Source organism: Canis lupus, chromosome 2, assembly GCF_011100685.1.
Source record: "Canis lupus familiaris isolate Mischka breed German Shepherd chromosome 2, alternate assembly UU_Cfam_GSD_1.0, whole genome shotgun sequence".
NCBI classification, from domain to species: domain Eukaryota; kingdom Metazoa; phylum Chordata; class Mammalia; order Carnivora; family Canidae; genus Canis; species Canis lupus.
The window spans coordinates 82,908,990-82,934,402 of NC_049223.1; the positions used below are offsets into that span (position 1 = coordinate 82,908,990).

The 25,413-nt window shown below is 43.5% G+C and overlaps 1 protein-coding gene across 13 annotated transcripts in view; it reads right to left on the minus strand.

Moving 5' to 3' along the window:
• The window catches only part of PRDM2 (PR/SET domain 2), a 119,704-nt gene that overhangs the window by 39,608 nt on the left and 54,683 nt on the right, over positions 1-25,413 (minus strand). For 10 of the 13 annotated variants that reach the window (XR_005356170.1, XR_005356169.1, XR_005356171.1 and 7 more), the window contains exon 6: positions 2,444-2,554. The exons of 2 other annotated variants lie outside the window; for them this stretch is intronic. Coding sequence is in view for 6 of the 11 variants with exons in the window: in XM_038531951.1 (XP_038387879.1) it covers positions 2,444-2,554 (111 nt within the window). In the remaining 5 variants the exon portion in view is untranslated. Of the gene's footprint in view, positions 1-2,443; positions 2,555-6,349; positions 6,409-25,413 lie in introns of all 13 variants that reach the window. One more of the 13 variants, XM_038531952.1, reaches the window with a different exon arrangement.

The window sequence follows — 25,413 nt, forward strand, 5'->3', positions numbered from 1 at the left end:
TCTGGTGTGCAAGTATTTCCCACATGCCAGGACTGGGTGAGTGAGACTGTCCAGACCCTACTTCCCACAGAGCTTCCCTCCACCAGCTGATGATGCAGCCATAAATTAAGGGCCACGCTCTGCCAACGAGCCCCCACGAGGTCCCGCTGAGGCAGGGCAGGCAGGCTTCCTGGAGAAGGCCCTGGGCGGGGCTGAACCTGAAGGTCAAGGACAGGAGAGGAAAAAGAGAGCAGGAGTAATCAAAGCAGGCGCACCCTGGAGATCAGTGCAGACCTCCTGGGGGCCGTGGGGACCCACTGAGGTACTCTAAAGCAGGAGCCTGCGTCAGGGAGGTCTGGCTGCAGTGTGGATTACAGATTGGGAAGAGGACACCCCTGGAGGCAGGAGACCACTTCCAAGGTGGGGTTGGGGGGGGGGGGGTGGCGGGTGTGTGGCTACACTAAGAGAAGGAAATGGAAGGAAGCAGTGGACACAGAAAAGATTTGCCAGGCCGTCAGAGCAGAGACCTGACAACAGGCCCAGTGACCACCTGGATGTGAGGAGGCGGCACTACAAAGGCCAGCGGGTCCCAGCTCTACAAACACCACGTATTGGTGCAAGCTCACCCAGGCCTCACCCCCTGGCCGCTCAGCCTTACTGTGTACCTGCCTGTCCACTGTGACATTTATTGCCTCTCTCCCTTCCAACAGACGGGCCTTCTCTTCATTAATCCCACCAGTTCTCCACCAGGACACCAGTCATTTAATGGTGCTGGGAGCAAACTCCCTTTCCAAGTACATTTTCAACAAAGCCCCGGCACGTTGCTAAAAAACTCAAAATGAGACAACAGAAAATGAAAATAACACCTCTAAGGCTTACAAATTTTAGAGTCCATTTTTAGCCAAAATCTGTGGCTTCTTTTACTGGGGAAAAGCATTTTTTTTTCTTTCCCTGTGATTGGTAAACAATCCCAGACTTAAAACTGTCCAAAATAATACAGAGCAAAACCCACAGAGCTCTACTAATTAACCAGTAAGGCCCACACCGTGTATGCACACATTCAATGAGGTCTGTTGAGTTTTAAAAATAAAGGAAGGTTTGGGGCGCACATGGAAGAGTCTGGACTGTTTGCTCAGCTGAGAACAATGCAGAACATTCAGGAGTGGCTGACAACCACCCTGTAAGGAACCAATCACACTTTGTCCAGCTACTCCAAACACAGGTACAGTATGAGGTTCTTTTCTTCACCAGACCTAATATTACATATCAGGAATAAATGTCTCCAATTACTGAAGGCTACTGGATTTTTTTTTTTAATTCTGCCACTAAAAGCACTGAGGTTCTTTAGTATTTGTCCTGTTGTTCAAACAAAGTCTTAATTAGCAAATCTGCTATGAGCATGCAGAACTTAGTTTCATAAGGCTCTAGGAAATCAACCTGCCTGTTCTTGCTTCATAAAATGCCACAGGAAATTATAATCCTTTATGAATGTCATCACTGCAAACAGTGCTGAAATAAAGCAGTTTGTAAAAAGGCAGCCAAAATATTCTGTTTGGGTTTGTTTGTTTCTCCCCTACAAATGTTTCTTGAAAGAGTCACAAGCGTTATTTTGAAATTTGCCTGTTTGGGTCACTACAAACAATCCTTAAAAAGCTCCAGGTTCTGCATGTATTTGCCACATAACAAACTTAGACACGCCTCCCTCATTTCTATTACCAACGGTCTCAGTGTGGCAGCTCAACTGCAAGGAGCACGGAACCATCTGCCTTTCTGATGAACTTCCCATCCAGCCTCTCTCTGAATTCTCACATCATGGAAGGCCTAGAATGTCAATCCTCAGAAGGGACTACAAAGAAGAAAATTTGGTGTGGAGAAATACAAAGAAATAAAAATAGGAATTTAATTTCTAACAACAACAACAAAAAAAAAACAACAAGAACGCTCTTCACTCTGCACACTTTTCATGCCGACACATAACATCAAAGGTGTTTTGAGACTTCAAGTACATTTTTATCTGAAGTGCAAAACATAACAATATAAGAGTATCAATCATAAGTACACAGCGAGATAAAACAGTAGCAGAGTAAAGACGTAAAGACACTGATGCGCCCATCCCCCAGCTCAGTGATGGACCAGCGTCAGTGATCCAGGGCCTTCCTGAGCCCCTGCCTGCCTGTAGCACTTCTGTCACCAGAGATTTGTTTCAATGGTTTAACTATTTATAAATGTGATCATACAGTAGGTTTCATTTTATTTTAATCAGGGAATAATCTCATTTTTAACAAAGAAGGTCTTTTTTAAGGATAGGTGGGATGTGGAAGGCTCAGCTCACCATGTTAAATTCGGATAGCCTTTGCCGGTAAACCTTTAAGGTTCTTGGGTGAGTCTCAGAAGGGCATCCTAAGGAGAGTTACAGTAACTAGCGATACATACCCAATCATACATGTCCAACTTCCAAGCTTACCTTCTGCAGAATCTCTCATATTTGCAGAAGCAGAATCTGGCTCGCCTGTCTTCAGCTGCAGGTCGTCAGTTTTGTTTGCTTTGTTTTTACTTTCCTGGGATTTTTTCTTCCCTAAAATACAACATTTATTTATTTATTTACTTACTCACTCACTATTACCCTGAATTCTTGAAAAAGATAATTTCTAATCTAACGACAGCAGTTAATCAGATCAGATTTCTAAAGAAAGGAACAAATGATGAATATGAATACTTTTGTCATGTCAGAGAAAAACAAAACAAAACTATAAACCCTGTATTTTGGGGCATTTATTCCCCTAACAAACTAATAGATCATCTATTCTAGAAAAGTTAAAAATACTGATGTCAGAGGAAAATGAGAGAGATACTTTCAATACCACCCAAATAAGGACTGGCAAGAGTCTGATGATTTGTAAGAAGCATACTGGGGAAAAACAAGGCGGTGTAACTTGGGTCCCTTTTTGTTAAGATATGCTTATCCATAACTGTCAAAGTGAAACACCAAAAGCAGGCTCCACTGAATTGCAAAGGATGCATATTGTGCAGTGGCTCAAATATCAAATGCAGAGTAATTATGAATAATTCACTGTCAAGCCGGCATGAATTCTGAGGGTCCCCAGGGACTCGACTCCAGGTCCAGTACAATTCGGGATTTCATTAACAACTGGAAGAATGGAATTCAGGAAACACTAACTGCATTCCAACCGATACCACAGAGTTCAGGAGGTAAGATTAAAATGCAATGCATCTCTGACAAGCTGGAACAATGAGCTCAGGTCACCAAGATATTCAATATGGATAAGCAATTCTCTAGAAAAGCACTAATACTGGACGTTTGGCAGCTCAGTGTCTTTGGGATTTAACCAGAATTTGTGGCCCCCTTTTTTTTTTAATTTTTTTTTTTTTTTTAATTCTAAGTTTCTCTTTCCTGGTAACTTGTTTTTCAGTTTCCAGATACAGAACAGGGTACTCTTCATCTTCCCCAAACATTTCTTTCCCCTCCCGCAATGCTCTCCCCATCAGGCCTCACAGAGCTGTCCTCTTTCAGAACAAGCCTCTTGACACCTTTTTCTCTGAACTAGTAAAATGACAAACTGGAAACCACTCACTGCTCCTGGAAAACAGTATTCTCCGTAACAGAACATCACTACAGAGGAGCAGAATTAACTAAAATATAGATAACACATGAAAATGAGGTGAGACACACAAGTAACATTGAAAAGTTCAGAACGGTTAAAAATGGAAACATCAATTATAAAGTAAATGCTAAATCCTAAAAAAAAGCACCACCAGATTTTGATAAATACTGAAGAGATGAAACAAGGGGGGAGAGTACAAAAAACTCAATAATCGGGCATTTAAATGGTCAGTCTTAAAAAGCAAATTCTAAAATACCATTTTAAATCCCTAGTTCTTCGGTCTGTTAAAAAAAAAGATGCTTTGATGCTTTCTGTCATTATGTAAGAGCTCGCTCAGATAAATTCCTGGTAACACATCCATCCCTCGTTTCCAAAGGCATCTAAAATGGAACTCAGGACACAAACACTTTTCTGAAACCATATTCTGGTGGGAACAGAAGCCGAGAGCTTCTAGGTGGGAGGATTATAATCCAATCCCCTCTGTAAAAGGGAAGGACACAAAAACACCTTTTCACAGGGAAAGAAGTAACCTCCCCCTTGTAATTCTTTTTCCCTTTGTCACCCTAAGGGCACTAAACCTCAATCTGATGACAAGACTCCTGAGGAATTCAACTGTGCTTCAGCAAATTTGAATTCTATCGATTTTCAATCAGTTTTCTTATCCTCACCATGATAGATGCCCTTCCCTGTATGTGTTGCCCAGTCCATATCAGACTACTGGTGGCAAACACTACAAACATAAATGATTACTGGCTACTAACATATAGTTGTTCTAATGCTGCAGTTCATGTCTGTTGAAAACCACGTGAAGGACCCCTAGTGCTCTAGGTTGCTGAAGTCAAAAGTTATATTCCGAAAAGTTCCCTGGATCACAGACACAAAAGTGTTGTAAGACATCAGCGCCACCTCATATACCCCAAAGAGCCCAAGGAATGGCCCTTTCTTACTCTAACTCTCTACTTTGTACAGGTCTGAGCTTTTGAAAGAAGTAAAAAATAGAGATGCAGTATAAGCTTGACCTGTTATGGAAAAATCTTACATACATTTCAAAAAGTCACACTGGGAAATTTAATAGAAAAACAGATGTCAGTTTGTTGTAATACAATCCCGTACAAAAGCAACTCGAAGGGTTTCTGCAACCTTTCAAGTGCTATTATACAAAGCTGGTTAGCAGGTCATACCAAAAACTGGCCTATCTGTAAACAGAGTATTAAATAAGTGAAGTTTCTAGATTTATAATAAAACAGCACAACTGTAATGATACCATTCACCAATACGTATTCAGACTGAAATCACACAACTATCTAAAAGGCCAAAGCACTACTTGAAGTTTCATTCCTTGCCTAAAAGAATATTAAAACACCTTAGCTGATACTGAATGTCAGTTATATACTTCTGGACTCTCCAAACCTAATCAGTGAGAAGGGGCCCCCTCGCCCAACGCCAGGGGCCCTCTTTAAAAAACAAAATTAGGGGGGATCCCTGGGTGGCTCAGCGGTTTAGCGCCTGCCTTTGGCCCAGGGCGCGATTCCGGAGTCCCGGGATCGAGTCCCATGTCGGGCTCCTGGCATGGAGCCCGCTTCTCCCTCTGCCTGTGTCTCTGCCTCTCTCTCCTCTCTCTATGACTATCGTGAATAAATAATAAAAAAAAAAATTTAAAAAAATAAAATAAAAAAAATAAATAAATAAAATAAAAAAAAAAACAAAATTAGGAAACCTTGACTCCCTGCCCTGTGAAGAGAAACCACCTGAAGCAGGGACATGAGCATCCTATGCAGAGGGCCACAGGCTGCCTGGGCGTTCCACGAATGATACCCTCTGTCGTGGGGCCTGTCTGATGCACTGGAGGGCGATTAGCAACATCACTGGCCTCCACCCATGAGATGCCAATAGCATTCCAATTTTTAACTGTGAAAACCCAAAGTCTCCAGACATGGCCAAATGTCCGGGGGGGCGGCGGGGGAGTTAGGGTGGGGCGGGAGGCTCTCCCCAGGTTAAGAACCACTGGGCTGAACCAATACAATACAGGCCACGAAAGACATAATCGGGGCTCTGCAGTCTATATACTTAAGAATTTTTTTTCAAGTATTGGAATATACTAGTAAACTAGTGATAAAAACAAAAGGACAATTAAACATACTCCCAAGTCCCTTTGGGGAACGCTGACAGACTTAGTTCATCCTGGAAATGAGTCTATCCTAATCTAATTCTCATTCACTCATGAGTTTGAGATTAGCCGACACATGAAATGATCCTCACAATCCTAATCAGAACCACCTAACTAACCCTCGCGTTACTTCCCATCAGGACCGTAGACTAGAGACGAAGGGGCTCTCAAAACCACCTGTCCTGCCTGCTATTTTGAGAGAAAAATGAAGGCCAGGGCCCCAGAGGGACTAAATCATCGGTCTACGGGAGAACAGAAATGAGGGCCCAGGTGTCCCGACTTACACTTAGGCATGCTTGGCGTCACTCACAAAGCCAAACACTGCCATAACAGGACGACAGGTGGGGGAGCCTGCTACATTTCCTTAAATGAGTAAATTTCTCTTCCTGATACTTGGTTTCTATTCTATTTGTCATCCACAAAAAGAGAAAAACAAAAACAAGCCTATAACCAACAACCACCTGTGAGGGCCCTGACCAAGGGGCACGGGGACTTGTCTGTGTCTGTGAGGCAGGAGGCGCCTCGGGCACCCGGCCGGCTGAGCCCGCTGGGAGCCTGGTAAGTACACGTGTGCACTTACCATCAGGTTCCTGAAGGGTCCTACATAGAAGCTACTGCCAGCTGCGTGCTCCACTTGGTCTAAACAAGAAAGATACAGGAATGAAACACCAGGAAAGTGAAATGGAAATGCCAACAAAGAACGTAACGGGGGGACAGGACAAACCTCATGTATCTGAGGAAAAGAAATACACACACAGTTATGAAGAAAACGGAATGAAACAGAAGGGAAAGAGCAGTTACCTACTGCAGCAAGGTTCTCACGCACAAAAAAAAAAAAAAGATTTTAAAAATTTATCTTTAACTGTGTTCTCAGCCACTGACAGGAGGACCTGCTTGGTATACTTACTCTCAGGCCTGTACCACGCCTGCGCTGCAAAACAGATGTTCTTACCACTCATGCACATTCTGCTGAAGACCCGGAAGTCCCCGTCCACGCCTCTCATCTTACAGATATCCAAGGACCAGATACGGGAAGTCATCTGCCCAAGGTCACATCACTAAATTTGCCCCAGAGCCAGAATGAACCCCCAAGGATGATAGTGCTCAAAGTGTTCTTGCTACTACATTTATGTAATATCAGTAATAACATAATAAAAATATCATATTCTTTACAAAGCATTTTATTTTTTATTTTTTTTTTTTTACAAAGCATTTTAAAAGAGATTTTATTACAGAGAAAGAACATGTGTGCACATGTGCATTGAGTGGGAGTAGGAGCAGAGAGAGAGAATTCCAAGCAGACTCCCGCTGAGCCGTGGGGCTTGATCCCACAACCCTGAGATCAAGACCTGGGCTGAAAGCAAGAGTCAAATGCTCAACCAACCGAGTGACTCAGGCGCTCCCTACAAAGCACTTTCTTTTTTCAAAAAAAGATTTTGTTTATTTATTCATTAGACACAGAGACAGGCAGAGACACAGGCAGAGGGAGAAGCAGGCTCCCTGCAGGGAGCCCAATGTGAGACTCGATCCCCGGTCTCCAGGATCACGCCCTGGACCAAAGGCAGGTGCTGAACCGCCGAGCCACCCAGGCTGCCCTACAAAGCATTTTCTATGCGTTTGGTTTGAAACCACTTGGTTTCAAGGGCAAATGAAAGAAAACTGCTAGAGACTTCCACTGCATTTATAGAAAAGGAACAAGAATAGAATTGGAGTGCAGATCTTTTTCCCATTTCAATTTTATCTGATGTCAGACACACTGATCAGTCAATAGCACAGAACCTCGATCTAAGCAAATATGATTCACCATTACACAGTACCAATAAAATTGGGCTTTCTAGTGAAATAGCTACCATACAGAGAAGTCCAACAGTCATAATGACCACTTTTTAAAGATAATGTCTAGCATTATACCTCCGGAGCCTGAGATGCAAGTTGCGAAATCAAAATTGCCTAAAGCATCACATAAATAATTTAACCTAGGTCTGGACTGTGTTCTACTAGTCTAATAAAACTGGTCAAACACTAGGAAATTCTAGAGAATAATGTTTCACTTAAAAATGCACAGGCTTTAGAGAAAACACAAAATTCTAGAAGGCGTGCTCAAGTTACATTAAAAATTCATCACAAGAGTGAAGGCTCACACATTTCGTGATTTAAGTGAATTAAATTTAGAAACCTATGTAACTAACTCAACATGCGCCACCTCCTCACTGGGGAGCGACTCAACTCCCAAGGTATAAAATCAGAATTCAGTGCTAGCCCACAGGAGCAGGCCTATCTGCACTTTGCGTAGGGAGCTCACCACCTTTCTCAGATACACGGTTGATTCCACACCAGGTGAGGCCCCATCTCTGAGCCTCCACCAGAAAAGGTCATCGAAAACATGAGCTGCCCTGAACAGGAGCCGCCACAAACTCCCAGAAGAACCCCCAGAGGAACCCCTGAAGGACAGGCTGTACCTGCTGCCTCCAGTGCCTCGCCTTTCACTGAGCCCTTCATCCCAGCAGCTGCGCCTCCATCCACAACTACCCGCTGGAGCCCCACTTTGCACGGTTAACTCTGGCCTTGTGACAACAAAACCCCACATTCGCCCCAGGTTTCCCCTCTGCATCTGACAGTTTCATGGGCCTGAACAATCCTCAGATTCTCTCCCCCAGCCTTGGGACACCTCCATCTACCATCTCCTCCTTCTGTTAGCATTCTTTCATGAGATCCTCCTCTTCTCCCTGCCCTCCACTGAGAGGGTCCCTCAGAGGGAAGGTGAAGACTGGACGCTTTCATACAAGGTTGAAGAAAGGCCAAGCCCAGAGCACATCTTAGAGAACAAAACAGACATGGGACACAGGAACAATGGGCTTCATTAAAAGGGAAGAGAGAAGAACCTTAAGATTTGAAGCAGAAGGAGCCTCAAAGGTGGCCTTATCTGCTCCCCAAACTCCACAAACATGCCTCTTGAAGCTTTATCTCATTATAGGAGTTGCCTAAAATCTCACAGCAAGTTGGTAGCAAAACCGGGACTTTTATTCCCATTCTATTTACTACTCTGTCCACTGTGTTCTAGAGGCCTTGCTATGAGTGATACGTTCTAGGCCCTAATTCTTTCACCCTTAATGAAGATAATTAAGGGCGCCATCTGCACTGCAGGCAAGTTTGAGAAACTTATCATAAAAACAAAGTCGGCATACAGCTTTTCAAATTTCTGAAAGCAAGGCTGTAGCTTTTATGACAGCAGCACTCAGAACGCCAGCTTTAGGGGGAGGTCAGCATTCCATGGGCAAGGTGAAAGGTTTGGCTGGGAGAAAAGCATAAGGTTCAGGGGCGCCTGGCTGGCTCAGTCGGTAGGGCACATGACTCTTGATCTCAGGGTTGTGAGTTCAAGCCCCACACTGGGCGTGAAGCCAACCTAAAATAATCAATTAAAAATATTAAAAGCATAAAGTTCATGTTAAATGACTTCTTTACAGGATTAAAACACATGCACGCGCGCGCACACACACACACAATCTCTAACCGCAAAGAGAGGAAGGGGCATCGATGGATGACGGCAAAGTCACAGGCTGAGAGAATGACGGTGATGTGATGTTCGTGGGAGCTGGGAACGGGGCAAAGAGTCAGACCCCAGCACCGCCTTCTGTCTGGGGGTGGGTAATGTTCTGCAGTTGGTGTGAGGAGTACAGAGGAAAGAAGCTGGAAACATATACGAAAATTACGTTTTCTACAGGAAAGTAACAGTCCATTTCAATTACTTTAATGTATGTTTAAAAAATCCAGAAGACGACGGACTCAGTAGGGTCAGCAGAGGTCCCGGTCAGATCGAGCGGGTGCCTGGGCAGCTGGACTGAAGTGAGAGCGGAGCCTCGGAAACCATGGCCAGAGAGGCTCCCCCGGAGGTCAGCCCAGCGGCACCCGGACGGGGTGTGTCCATCAGCTGCTACAGCTGCCCAAGGGGACACTGGGGGAAGACGAGCCACTCCAAGCCCAGTCCCAGCGCTCCAGCTGTTTGCAAGAGAACATTATGAAGTGGCAAGACGTCGTGCAGCAACTGGTTTTCATGAAAGTAACAGGCAATACGTTTTCTATATGTTTCTTTTATACTTAAAATAGCTTTTATACTTAAAATAGCTTGAAAACGTACCTGACTGTAAAAAAATTCTGTTAAGCAGCTTGGGCATAATTTCAACCTTTTTCTGTAGTTAAACTCGCCAAGAGAGCTGTCTGTAATCCTGGAGGCAAATTATAAAAATAAAACCTCTCTGGTTTTAAGTTGCTCATAGTATTAAAACAGGACTCTAGGCTTTGCTTCCAACAGAAACAATGGAAAAGTTCTGGATTTTTCAGTGCCTCAGATCCCAGTGTAAATTCCTAGGATGCTTGCATCGCGTGGGGGGGGGGGGGGGGCCACACAGTCTTTGCCCCTGTGGAGGGTCTGGCCCACAAGTCTTCCACATGCTAGGCTGATGGAAGGAACAGCAAGGATCCCATCTGAAGGGAGCTTTTAATTTCTCTAAAAAAGGCTTTTAGTGGCTTTGTCTGGATAATTCCAAATACCAGAAAAGGCTCCCCAAATAAACTTTAATAAATTCAAATGAAGAAAGCATTAAATTTCCTTACGCTCTTTGGAACCTCAAAGTCTTGCGGCATGAATAAAATGATTTGAGAGGCTAACCCAATACCTCTGAAACCTAAACAAGCTGCCAGCCTGTTCTACTTCGTAATTATTTTAATTTCTAGGGTTCTTCTCATTGATCTTCAATAGCTTTTATTTTACAGGGGAAAAAAATGTATCTAAAGTCTGAAAACCATGCATATAAAATGTGAGTTGGCAACTACACATTAACTCCAGTTCCAGCGTCAGTCCCCCGAGGCCAAACGAACAGAGACGGGGAGCTAGGTAGGGAGGTGGTGTGTGGCCTGTGCCTGGCAACCCCCTAACACGGAGCACTCGGCCACACCCTAGAGCATTGGTTATCCTCAGCTAAAGGGAAAGACATTTCTGATAAATTTTACAATGCTACATCCTGATGAATTAACTGTGAAACTGAGATTAAAAATACTTTCAGGAAGTAAAATCTAGATATAAATCTGAGAGAAGACACAAAGACAACACTTAAAATCATCATCTACATTTGTTTCCCCAAAAATGCTCAGAGAAACAGCAGTCAAGCCATACCACCAACGAAGGTATGATACCTGTTTATGTGTTCGTATTTTCTCATTTTTCTAGATGGACATTTGGTTATATTGTACAAAAAACAAATGAATAAATTATCTCTGAAAGAAATACCTAACAAAGGGAAAATTAATGAGGCAACTGAAAACGGCCACTATTGGTTGAGATTAATACATGCAATTTTATAACAGTACAATTTGGAAAAGGTCTCAATGGTCTACTCTGCCTACACAGCAGAAAGTCCTGAGGTGCTCCCTCTGTTCCCTATCTCCTACCTGTATAGCTTAGTCTAAGTGTCTAGAAAAAAAAAAATCAACATTCACAACAGATACACAGTTAAAGGGGGTGTAAAACAGAAAAGACACTAGTAAACAGCCGACACTGCTCAAGCATTCCAGTTACCGATGCTAACCTTCTGGCGGGTCGTTTCAACTCTCTTCTTCCCTGTGCATCACGTTTACTACAAACAAAAATTTAACTTCCCTCCTCCTTTTGAGCAGCCATGCACTTGTATTCTTTTTCTTGTTTTACCGCACTTGCTTATTTTTATCCATCATTATTTAAATCAAAAGTATAATTTAAATAACCATACTGAATGCCTCCCAGGTATAAACGAAGGGTCAATGTGCTGGCAGGCACCCGTGATAATCATGAGAGTACTGTTTCCTGGCTTTTATTTTGCTTCTCCTGAAAGTGTGAAATTAATGTGCCACGTTTTGATAGAGCTTTAAGAAACAGATTATAAAAATGAGACAATCTACAGAGACTCTAAACTATTCATCATTTGGATCTACCATGGGATACTTATTTTTATTCCAGTATAATTTTTAAGACTATCCATCACTACTGCTAAGCAATCTCATTCTCTTCTTTCTGAGACCTCAACTGTCTTCTGGCCTCCTCCACATCTGCGGATGTACCTCTATCAGAGCTTATAAACAGATGCATCACCACTCCACCAGGGAAGAGCTAAGACCTCTGGAGACTTTTATGCATGCGCACAGACCAGCATACATTTGCCCACTCTGATAACTCAGAATGGTGTCTTTCAGACTCAAGCAGAGAAGGAACTAAAATGTATTCTCCTCATAATTATTTTTTAAGACACAAATTACATTTAAATTCAAGATTTTTTCTAAGATCTGCACCTAAAAACAAGATTATACCAGATAATACAACTCACACTCAGATGCACCGGCCTGTTATCAGAGCCCAATTCATGCCAGATTAGAATTTTTCCCTCTACACACTTTGTAAAGTTTCTGGAACCATGGTGAAGCAGAAGTATTTTGATTTTTCTGGGGTGCCTATTATCCACAAAGCACTCTGTTAAGAGCTATGGGGAATACATACATACATATAATATATATATATATATATTTGTGTGTGTGTATATATAGATAGATAGATAGATATAAATATAGCTACAGATATAGTAGATATGACTACAAAGCTGTCTGCCCCAAAGGAATTTAAAGTTGAAGTTATACCCAACTTTGTGAAAAGCAAGTCCCTTTGCAGAAAGGCCCTACCTGATGTCAACAAGAAGCAAATATTGAATAGAAAAGATGTTCAAGAGAAACTGAATCTCATTAAAAATAAAAAGAAGGGAGAGGAAAGAAGAGGGAGGAAGAAAACAGGAAGGAATGAAAAAGGCAGGCCAGGGAGGTGGGGAGAGGGAGGGGATAAAGTAAATCTCCATCCAGCCAGGTAAAGCAAGGACGCAGGCCAACTGGGGCCCTCCTCGGGAGAGCAGCTGTGGAACCCCAGCACTGACAGGACTATGCCTGCCACATTATCCTGAGTTGATGCTTCTCTCTTTCACCAACACGGAGGTAAAATAACGCCCCCCAGGGAACAAAGAAGCCTAGGAGCAAGGTCTCACCAAGGACGAGGATTTTAAACTGCTGCCTCCTAGGCTCCCTCTCATGCCAGTCACTCCTTTCACCTGTTCCCAAAAGGTCCCTGTGGCCCCAGAGTCATAATCTTTCCTGAAAACAGCTGGCCCCAACGAAATGAGACTCTGGAATGGGCTCTTCTGTCTCTCCCCAGTGTTGGGGTGGTACTCTGAATAAAACAGTTCTCCAAAAAAAAAATAAATAAATAAAACAGTTCTCCAGGGACACAAACCCAGAAAAATTGAAAGTCACAAAACTAAAACTATATTGTGCAGCCTTGGGCCATGATCTGATCAAGGAGACACCATCCCGGTTAAGGCAGACAGGAACTATAATAGACACTAGTGACAACTACCTGATACAGGAATCAGGAGGAGTAAATCAGACAATGCATAAAAAGAACTTTGCACAGTGCCTGACACAGTCCCAACTGATTCAATAGAATCAATTGTTTGTAAGGATTACCCACAGTAGATTCTACTAAACAAATTACAGAAACCCCATGCCTACAAGCCTAAATTGTCAGCATATGTTCCTTCTTAGGAAGACAATGACATTCTGCTTCCATTAACAATTCCAAATTCATCCATTTGTTTTTGTTCATTTGTTCTCCAGTGATTCCCACGATCCCACCCAGATATCACTATGAAGATGTACATGTCCAATGAGGACACAAGTTCAAACACTCACTAATGCCCCCACCAATATATAGTCATGCTCTAACAGAAGCTCTGAGTATACTTCAGCTTTTTAAATCTTTAACCTACTGATTTTATTACTTCTCACCAACTGTCTAAACATAACAGCTCACTTAGTGGTTTCTTAATCTTTTGGGAAATCTCTGAAAGTCAGGCAACACACCTAAGGCTCCTCCTCTCCAGGTAATCAGAAAGAGACACAACCATTCTAGGAGGCTCACGGACCTCTGTGTCGCAGAGTCCAGCTGTAAGTTCACCACACATGAGTACTGAGGGGTGTACCTGTATGATTCCCCAAAACAGACCCCAATCCTTAGAGTGTTCAATAAAAAATGGTGCACAGCAAATCAGGACATCTGTTTCCTTAAAAAGGTTCTTTTCCTTTAAAGTCGGTATTGTTGGCTTCATCGGTAACTTGTAAGAAAATGGCTCTTTCACATTTTTGTTTTTTCCTGACTGCACAACCAGAAACATGTAAAATTACAGATTTCCTAATCTGGCATGTGCAGCATGGAAATTGCTCCCACAGTTACCTTCAGGGTTGTCTGATAACTTAATGTCTAAGGAAATGTATCCAAAATTCATCCAAAATGTCAACCACACAAAATTCGGTCACAACAGCATGGTAGTCGTAAGTGGTTTGGACCACACAGGTAAAACAGAAGAACAGAAGAAAACAGTAAACCTTCATTTGGGCAACAAGCAAACAGTCAAACATGTTTACTTCTGCCCAGGCACATGCAAGAAATCAAATTCCAGGAGCTATCTAATCCACCAATCTATGTAACCACAGGTGTCCCAGTTTGAGTAACTAACTAGTAAAACAAGACAGCTTTTAAGAGAGAAGCAGGTCTCTAGCACAGGAGGAGTTTTCTAATGCCACGATGTGTACCTAGATGCAGATCCAAAGACCGTCTTAGCTCTTACCTATTTTCAATCTACTTAATTCACTTTATGTCATCAAACCAAAATAAGACGTTGGAACTATTCCTTTAATTTTTCGGAAGTGCCACAATAAGCCAAAGAATGGAGAGCGTTACCACAGAGCTAATTTTGCCGGTGCCCACCAATTATAATGGGATGGAACAAGGTCGGTGTGCCAGGCGTATTCCTACAAGGCTCTCATTTAATGCTCAGTGCAATCCTGCAAGGCAGATCTCATCCCCACTTTACAGACTTGTAAACTGAAGATCAAAACTTTAGAATAACCTGTCCAAAGTCATCCTATTAACCGGTGGAGCTGGGATATGAATCTGGCCTCATACTTCCAAGCTCCCAGAACTCAAACGTATAGCTGAGTCAGCAGTTTTTCCCTTCTCTCCTCCTCACAACAGAGACACAACGCACCTTTCAGGCTCATTTTAAACAGGCTATCCATTTCCAAAGTACTGGTCATGTTGCATTTAATAGAAAGGCAATAACGAAACTCAGGCAATATACTCATGTATATTGTGTATTTCTTTAGCACAGAAACTAGAAATTGGAGGGAGCACCGACCTAATCATTCTCTGTGAAAACAAAGCTTACCAATTCTGTGTATTTTCTGACAACTGCCCATGAGATTTAGGAAATCCTCTCACTCTAAAACTGATGAGGGCCACAAAGAGTGGTAAGCATCACTTTTTCTCAATATTTTCTACACTTTAGTGCAACCATAAATTGAATTGATATTGGCGCACACGCAGCAATTTACATTTTATATCCTCCATTCTTGAACGTATAATTTTGATGGAATCAAAACTACAAATATCAAGCTTAACACCCAAATTGATCTTGTTATCAACTACATGATCACAAGCAGCAAGGAAGATATTTCCTGTGACAATATATTTAGGAACTAATCAAACTGCTTAACCAAGCAAATTTGGGATTTTAACCCTCTTGTTCAAAAATCCAACCAAGATTGAGACTGTATCTAATTATTTCTTTTTATTATTTGTTTGGAATGCCAAGGAGAGGAAAACTATAACTTCAACTCCAAGGTTAATCCTACAAAAATTATAATCCACAAATTATAACTGCAGGAGGAGAGTGCCCCATGTGCAAACAGCCAGCACCAGGCTGCCTGCAGCATAAACCTGGTAGAGAGGAAATGTAGACTTCGGTCTGTGCTGATGCCAACATTAATATGCTCACAGAGAAGGTACCGCCAGAGGCAGGAGGTGGAGGTGGAAGGCCTCATTCCTCACAGGGATCCTCAGACATTCTGCCTAAAACCAGCAGTCACTTGACTACACAGAGAAACGTGGTCTAAAAAATCCCATGTTAAAAACAAAAATACAGAACCAGAAAGGCATATTCTACACCTCCAACTGGCAAGAGAATGAAAACTGAAATGAAAAAGTCAAACAGTAAAATAAATAAATAAATAAATAAATAAATAAATAAATAAATAAATAAATAAATAAATAAATAACAAAAGGCACAGGAATTTGCATTGTTGCCCATTCTAAACTGCACTGCAACTTCAAACACTGCATAGGATTGGTTTTGGGGTTCTAAACAGGGGTGAACAAACCAGTTTGTCTTCATTTTTGTGGCATGTGGTGGCTCAGGAAATCTACAAAAGACTGCCCCAATAGGAAGGATTAGAAGTACAAGGGGAAAGACTATTTATCACCTCAGCTTTAAGAGAAATGGGGGGGGGGGGGGGGGGGGAGGGCGGCAGTAGCCTAAGTAGGTACTTACTGGTTTTCTTTTTAACCAAAGCAAAGATAATTCTCCACAACTACATATAACATACAGTAGTTAATTTACTAAGGATGAAATTAGGTTTGGGTCATTCAGACACATTAAATTATTAAGAACATATAAAATGGAAATGTTTTCCAAGTATCAAATTAGCAAACATTTTAGATGTCCTAACCTCAGAAACTGGTGTTGTTATAGGTCACACACATACAATATCATTATTTTATCATTAGGATAAATCTCTGGCTTCCAAAACTACTTAAAGACTGTGTATATTAAAATATATTGATATATAATACTTAACTATACATGTACCAGCTTAGTATGAAAATTCCCATCATAAAAGATTTCTAACTTTCAGGGTCTTGCCCACAAAAATGGGAAGAGGAACTAGTTACAGCAGAGGATTCAGAATGCTGAGAATTTTCATCCTACCCATAATCCCTCAGAACATTTTCTTAATTGTATGTGCCAAGTTTTAACCTTTTAAAACAAAGCTATCTCCTAATATTTAGGGGAAAGGATAGAACAGAAAGGAAATTGCTTTTGGAAAATGAAAGCACGGATCACTAGGCGGCGGAGGTTCTGTCCAGTTGGCCCTGTGTTTGAGGCATGGGGGTGGAGGGTTCATGACCTCAGTTAAAGACTAAATCTTTAAGAAATGGAGTAAAAACAAAACAAAAAAAACTCTTATTAAAAGCTTGAAATAGAAAAGGCCATATTACGTTTTGCTACAAATTCAAGAAGTTTCAAAAAAGTTTCAACACTTTTTACATATTCCAAAGACTCTACAGCGGGGTAAATACAATTAAGGAATCAACCCCTGCCCCTCATGAGGAAAAATCACTAGTGCACAAAGGCAGGTTAGGGCAGCTCCTTCCTCCTTGTTTTTTTTCATGCTTTTCCTCCTGAATGAGTCAAGCCCCTAGAATAGGAACGGCTTTAAGAGCAAACAAAACCTCTTAACAAAGTGCTGCTTCTAACAGTTCAAATGAGCTCCAGTTAAAGGAACAGATAAAAATTAAAGAGCCAACAGCCCCCCCAATAAACACTTTGACAAAACAAAAAGACAAAATCCCTACCATTTTTTGGTGTCACATCATAAGAGTGATAGAAACTAGCAAGCATGATTTATTCCACAGCAAATCAGCACTGCACTTACCACCTGTTTCTACACCTAACTTCTGGAGTGTATGTAAATTAAAGTATGTTCATGATCTGTAACATTCAGCTTAAGAAAGTTTCCAAAATTTTATTGTAGTCAGTGGAACAGTCCAGTTATTCTCAACACAAGAACACTGGTACCGGGCAGCCCGGGTGGCTCGGCGGTTTAGCACCGCCTTCAGCCCAGGGCGTGATTCTGGAAACCCGGGATGGAGTCCCAGCTCGCACTCCCTGCACGGAGCCTGCTTCTCCCTCTGCCTGTGTCTCTGCCTCTCTCTGTGTGTGTCTCAAATAAAATTTAAAAAAAAAAAAAAAAAAAAAAGAACACTGGTACAGAGAAGGAAGCCCAACATCATGGTCTTCTTGAGATCACAAGGAAGACAAAGCGCAAGAGCTCCCTGGTCCTAGAAGTGCCTTCCCCTGCCGTCCGCACTGCAGAGGGACTTAGGCCAGGCCAACGTCTCACTCTGCGGCTTCTAAACAGATTTCAAAAATAACATAAAACTTAAGAAAAATGAAATATTCAGAAGAAGCCCAAACCAACAAATGCCATTAAAAAAAAAACACTTAACAGACGAAGGCTAACAAGGGACAAAAATGTAACCTAACAGTGTTTTTAAGAACTGTTTCTTTGAGGTGCTCAAAGGAATACAATAAATCTATTCAATCCATAAACCCCCAAGGCAAAAATAACTGAAGGCATTAGTTCTCACCATAAGTTAGCTTTCTAATACCAAAGGCTTCACTTAATCACACTGCCTTATTATTTAGGATTAAAGTGGGCAATTCTACAGTGAGTAGTGAAAATTCATCTTGGCTAATTACTAGAGCCTTATAAAACACTGCTACTTACTCAGTATGACTGTCCTACTCAGAAACATTATGAATAAAAACTGGAGTTAGGCAGACAAGACGAAGCCAAATAACGTGGGAGCCAGGTGGACTTGGGCCAACCATGTAAAGGGAGATCAGGAGCCTCCTGACCTTGCAGCACTACGAGCAGGGAGCATCGTCAACGCTGTGGATGGAGCACAAAGCACAGCGCCAGGCACACGCGAGACATGCCAACGAGTAACTGCTGTTCACGCTCACCCTCAACAGAAAGCAGTGATCCATCACAGAGTGATAGGATGTGCAGGAAGCGTCCAATCACGAGATGTGTCCGCATCACAATATACCATAAGGAATGAATTCAACCCAGAACTCTTGTATCGCCTGACACTGGTTTAATCGGAGTGCTAATAAAGAAAAACGGCTGCTTTCAGTATTCATCATTCTCACTCCGAGGAACAACAGTAGCCTTTGCAAGTAACTCTCGCTTCTCTTGTCATTCACATTCCCTGAACTGTGTCAACCAAATTATTAAGATTAATGAAATCAAACTTTAGAACTGTCCTTGGCAGCCTGTGAAGTATGGACAGGTCACATGAGTGCCAACACGACCAGGCTAGGCTAGCCTAGCCTAGCCTATCTGCAACCCCAACTGACCGACCTTTCTTTCAGCCTAACGTATGGAGAACGTGCGTCACGGTGCCCTGGGAGTGTTCACCCAAGTCCTCACTTCTTCACAGGCAACCTCAATAAACTCCTTTCTGTAATTCTACTAAGTTCATGTGTGTAGCAGCCCCTCTGTAAACCAGAACAGGAAACCACCTAGGGAAAGGAAGCACTCAATGAGTTTTAAAAACAATTAATCCATAATTCTGAAAAAAGAACTCAGTACTCCTATTTAGGGAAAGCACTGAAGATTGCATTTGGTTTCTGTTTACTTTCAAATTACAACCAAGTTTTTAAAAAATCAACTAAACGAGTTTGTACCCACTACATTAACGGTCTCACATTTTTTCTTTTAGAAAATTTAATCATGATCAAACCTATTTTCTGCATTTGGCTCACCTTCCAATTTACATATGAGCAGGAGAATCAGAATAACAGCCTAACTATATACTCAGTCACAATGCTTAAAGCAGTTTTTAATCATGGCATGTATCAGGATTTTTCCCAAGTTCATCCACTGAACTACAGTTGAAAAATGCACAAAATGCTTTGAAAAATTTTAGTAAATCCATATAATTTCCCTATGAATAAGTTATACACAGCAAACATCAAAGGCACAAAACTATTTAGGCACTAAATTTGAAGTCAGAAAAGCATCAGAAGTAGAATTAGAAATAAAAAAAAAAAAAATCCCATCTCCTACTGCTGAAAAAATATCAAAACTGTATCAAGCTTTCATTTTTTAAAAAAAGACTTTATTTATTTATTTATTCATGAGAGACACAGAGAGAGGCAGAGACACAAGCAGAAAGGGAAGCAGGCTCCATGCAGGGAGCCCGCCGCGGGGCTCGATCCCAGGACTCCAGGATCACGCCCTGGGCCAAAGGCAGACGCTCAACTGCTGAACCACCCGGCATCCCTGTATCAAGCTTTAAAAAACAGAGCACCACCACAGCAGCGTGGATCAACCTGGCAGGCAACCATCAGAGATGGGACCCAACACTCTGCAAAGGCCAACACTCAGCGAGAGGGAAGTGAAAGCTACAGTGGGAACCAACCAAGACTGCTCTCTTGGGTCCAACCCGACAGGTTAGTGCTGGGGCGGCATTTCCACAGGAACGTCACGACCTCCAACCACCCCACGCCCCGCTCCAGCACCTGTGAACCAGAACCACTGCAGAGTGTCCTACAAGGAAGGGGGCACAGGACCTGCCCAACAGGTGCCCAGAAGGTTCAGGGCCCAAGGGCCTCACCCTCAGGCACCACGGCCAGGCCTCTGCCCTTCAGCTTTGGCCAAGGAGCCACAAAAAGAGCCGTCGTCGTCAGCTGCTATGGGAGACTAGGACACCAAACACCACCAAAGCACCCGTTCTCAGCTTGCATCCTGTAATCCTAACTTTAAAGGGAACTGGTGTTGTCATGTCTGCTGCTGCAGCCCACCCCACGGACAAGCGGACAAAAAGCAGCATATTCTGCAGAAGAAAAAGCATAGAAAACCTGGACTCAAGTTCTGACTCTGCCATCCACCAGCCGTGAGTTCCGACAGTTTCACCAAGCTGGCTAAGTGTCCATCTCCTCATCTGGAGGTGGTGTGCGCACCGCAGCAGCAGAGGCTGCGCGGAACACCCACGGGAGAGTGCCCAGCACTGCTCCGGGCTACTGACCCCGCCCGGCTGGAGCACCGCACACCTCTGTCCCCTAGCACCCTCTCCACTGCCACCAGAGCCTCCTGCTGCACCTGTCTTCTACCTGTTGTCCAGCAGGGACCTGTGACCTCCCATGTCCCTCCAACTTTTTCCTTCCCCAGCTCGTCCAAGGTCTTTCCTTCTTCTCTTCCTCAGAATCCTTCACAGGAGTCCTCCCCACCGTGCTCTGCTTTGTCACTGCAATGCAGCATGTCCCCTCTCCCAGGGGGTTCCTGCCTACCCCTCCCTACCATGGGCCCCAAACACACATAAACTCGAACACCTAGGAAGCCTGACCTGCACTGAGCTACATTAAGATGGGCGGTAAGCTCCTCCCTGGACCTTTTCCCTCCCAATCCAGCCACTGAGTGGAGCGCCTGGTAGAGAAGGGGCCTGTGCGTCCACTTGGAGACCTGAGTTTCATGATACAAAACCCATAGGTGGCCCCCCCGATGTCCCCACCCCTACCTGAGCAATAAACTGCCCAAAGTGCTGAGAGAACATCCAGATCGGTCCCTCTTCCTGGAGCTGAGCGGGAGCCCACCCCTACGTCACTCGTGTCACGGCCTCTGAAAGGCCATCCCTGGCTACCCACATCCACCGCCCCCCACCAGCTCACACACACGTTCCAGACTCACACTGTTCATCTAGCTGACCATCCCCCTGCTCCCTGGGGCGTACGCTCCGTGATGGCGGGAACACTGGCCACTCCAGTTCTCGGCTGGAACCTCAGCATCTAGCACAGTGTCAGACGCGGACCGGCAAATGCCTGTGAGAGGCCGAGGGGGGACCCTCCAGACATCTGCCGCCGCTCCTCTCTGACAGTCCCCTAAGGCTCCTCGCCACCCTTTCTACTAAAGAGACGACCCAGCGCCCTAGCCAAGCTCTCCCTCCTCTTGGCATCCGGAGCCCTTGTTGCCCACACCAGCAGGTCAGCACTTACTTTTTTCCCCTTAAACTGCCACAGAGCTATCATTCTGCACACAGATCTCCCACCTCCCTAACTTGACTCTAAGTGCGTGTAGGCTCCGTCACCTTTGGAGAAGCAAGCCTTTCCAAATATGTGCAACTAAGGAAAGCGCAGGTGCTCTTCACAGTACCAAGGTGCTTTATTTGAACGACTCTGATTACAGAGACGCACGGAACATTTCCTCTTTAAGTTGATTATAATTTAACTGTTCTGTGATGACTACAAATCACCTCCTCAGATACTATAAACTAGCTGGCACTCTCAGGGACTACTTACACTTTCTATAAAGGATCATCTAAAACCTCTCAAGTAACCCGAAGGAGCTACACTCTTCACAAGGCATTGCCAGTTTGGTTATAAACCGCCTTCTTTACTGTCCAGCTCCCAGCTATAAAAACTATCTGCTGCTATAAATAATTCCTCTGTCTCTAATTTGCTGTGAATGGGAAAGTCAGTAGGTGAGGAGGAGGCCAAAAATCAAGGTGAAGTGGCACAGTGCGAGGTTCCGCCAAGGGAAAGGAGAATGGAGGGGTCCGCCGCTGGTTCTGGGCTTAGAGAAATCCTCCATAAATACCGACTGATTAAATGAGTCACAGACTCAAGAGTTCCTCTGCAAGAAACACCAACTGTCAGCTACCCCCCTGCACTTACTGTTACAATGGTCCTGGCACGTGGCACTGAGCTCTTTTTCATTATTTCCTTTGCTCCTGACAGCAACCCCATGAGGTTAGGTAGCACAGAGACCGTGCCATGTTAGGATTCTCGTTTTTAAAGCTATGGACACTGTACACCCTAGAAAGGTGACATACTTCCCCAGTCACACACCTGAAGAAACCCAGGACTCCTGTGTCTTACATTCCTTCCACTAAGCCCATCTGTATGAGCCACTATTGTTTCCTTAGGGATCAGGTAAGGACTTCAGGTAAAGGCTCTCCCGTAGCCAGGAGACAGCAGTGCAACGCCACATTCTATTATGGTCTGTATTTTACAAGAACTTTTTGCCAACAGTCATTATGTACTGCTAACAAGCAAACTCAATCTCTTATATCTCACAGGAACAAACGGCACAAATGGCACAAATCGAGAAGATGGTAAATTCCTCTAACTGTGGCCTTTCTAGGTTTCTATTCTCAGAACACAATCTTCCTGTGGTTCAAATTAAAATAACTGAAGCATCAGACACTAAAAAACTCTCCCTCCTTCTCTATCTACAAAGTCTCAGCTGTCCCAGCCAAGAAATTCTCATGCTCCATCTCATAACGGGCTGCTCAGGCACGTAAGAAGTCAGGCTGAATTACGAAGCTGAGAATCCAAAACTCTCGTCTGAAACACCTAAAGTATGCACATCTTTGGCCCATGGCAAAGTTGCATGCTCGCTGGTCAGAGACAATATGAACTGTGTTCTCCCAGCACTGCGTGCTCTCCCTTCGTTACAAGGTTTGTGTGGGTCTTTGTTTGCCAATCAGCCAACGTTTATTGAGGGCCTATTCCATGCCAACCATCAAGGTGCTGATCAGCAACTTCCTTATGTAATGTCGGTCTCCCCAACTAGACTCCAGGCATCATGAGGAGCATTACTGCTTCTTTTCTGCTCACCACTGCCCTGTACAAGCTAGCAGAGTGCCTGGCACATGGCAGGGACTCAACAAACATGAACTGAATGAATGAATGAATGAATGAATGAATGAATAACAGAGACAGAGACAGAGAGAAGAGGCCACTTTGTAAAGGAAGTAGGACTTTTTACTGCCCAGAACACGCCTCATGATCCACCAGCGATGTGATGAATTCTGAAAGGCGCCACATGCAATGCACAGCTGTAGGCATAGCAGCTGTCATGCAAAGGAGCCGAGGCCCAGAACTCCTGAAGAATTCAGCCCTTTGTTTTTCTCTCCCTGCCTCATAACCAAAATGAAGTTAGTTAGGTCCACTGTCAGTCTACCTGTCAGCTGCATGTCTTCAACATCTGGCTTTCAGAATTACTAAGCTAACATGCTACTGAATGAAATTTTTGTTGATTTACTCTCTGACATCACTGCCTGAAAAAATAGTTTTAAATGTCTGAGGTCACACATAAGACCTAAAGAGAACCAAGTTAAAATAAAAAGTTCTCCGTTTCAGGTCTTTGCAAGCTATAAATTAGCTTTCACCGAGTGTTTAATTTAAAAGCAAAGGTTTGACTCATTATTTAAAGTCTCTAAACTTCAGGACTCTTTACCAGCAAGTTGTTCAAAACAGACTATTAAGTTCTCAGAGCAAGCTTCATGCCAAGTATTTTCATTAAAACCTAAGACTCAGTAGATTATATGCTTCCCAGAGTAAATACAAAAACAGTAACAGGATAATATGAAATACTTAATTCAATGTAAAAACCCAGCAATCCAGGCAGGTATAAAAATATAAATGTGTAAAATTCATGTATCACCAATAAAAAATTTATTTTCAGGCTTTTCCCTCCACATCCAACTAAATATGCTGGAAAAAATTTTAGGGAATCAATAAAAAAGCAGAAAGCCATGAAATGTTCTAAACATGCACACCAAAGTATGCCAAACTAGAGAAAAACCTGAGAGAAGGTGCTAGTAAGCTATGAATGTATTTAAATAAATCATTAGTTACACTCAGTAGCAGAATTAGTATCTGCTCTTCTTCCCCAAACTCCCACCCCTGCAAATAAATCACAACTTACCTGGAGAGGCTGATGGCATCACTTATAAATAAAAAGAACACTAAATAAAGGAACAAACTGAAATATGTAAACAGTGTTCAAACAATTATGTACTAAGCCTAAAAACAGCAAAAATCGTAAATATTCAGTTACAGCAGAAGAGACACTCGGGAATGTTCTAGACCCTGATCATCTATCTGATGCAGGATCAAAGCATTTAATGGACTAAAACAATGACAAGATAACATTTGATAAATAGGAAACATGTATTTAGTGAAAGACCCCACCAACTTTCTCTTGGATGAGTTAACTGTCTTCCCATTACACTGCGAAATACAGAAGAATGTGTAATAGAAAAAAATCAGAATCGACTTCTCGCCTACGTTTTTAAACACTACTTTTACACTCTTCCAAAATCAGAGTAGGTTGATTTTATTTACAGTATGACTTCCGCAGCTCACTCGGCTACGGTGCGAGTGAAGGACGGGCGCCTAAGTTCCGAGGACTACAAAAATTTACGTAAGAGCTAAAGCAGGCAAAACAAACAAACAAAAACGGGTTTATGCGAGTGAGGAACTACCATACCGTGCCTTGGCACATATTCAAACTGGACTCTATGAAAGATTCGCCAATTCACATTAAAATTCTTCATTAAAAAAAAAAAAATCCCGACGTGTCCGAATGCCAGCTGGAAATACGATCCATCCAACCAAACTGTTTTCCTACCGAGAAATTATCCCCTTCCCTAAAGTGTGACGACGCTTTACCTTTTGTTCGGAAACATCATAAAACAAAATAAAACTAGGAGAGCGGTGAGCAGAAGTGACACAACAGCACAGTCGTCAACTTCCATCTTGTTAGTGGCCTAATTTCGAGAAGGTCCGCGGCGCCCAGACCTTCGCCCACCCGGAGTGTTGCAATCGTGCGCAGCGCGGGGAGCGGAGCGGAGGCAGGGGAGCGGGGAGCGGGGAGCAGGGGAGCAGGGGAGCAGGAGGGGAGGCAGGGGAGCAGGGGAGCGGGAGTAGGAGCCGGGAGCAGGGGAGGAGGCAGGGGAGCAGGAGCGGGTAGCGGAGCGGGAGCGTAGGTCGGGGAGCGGGGGAGCGGGGGAGCGGGGGAGCGGGGAGCAGGAGAGGAGGCAGGGGAGCGGGGCAGCGGGGAGCAGCGGGGAGCAGCGGCGCGGCCTGCCCCGGGAGGCCCAGAGGA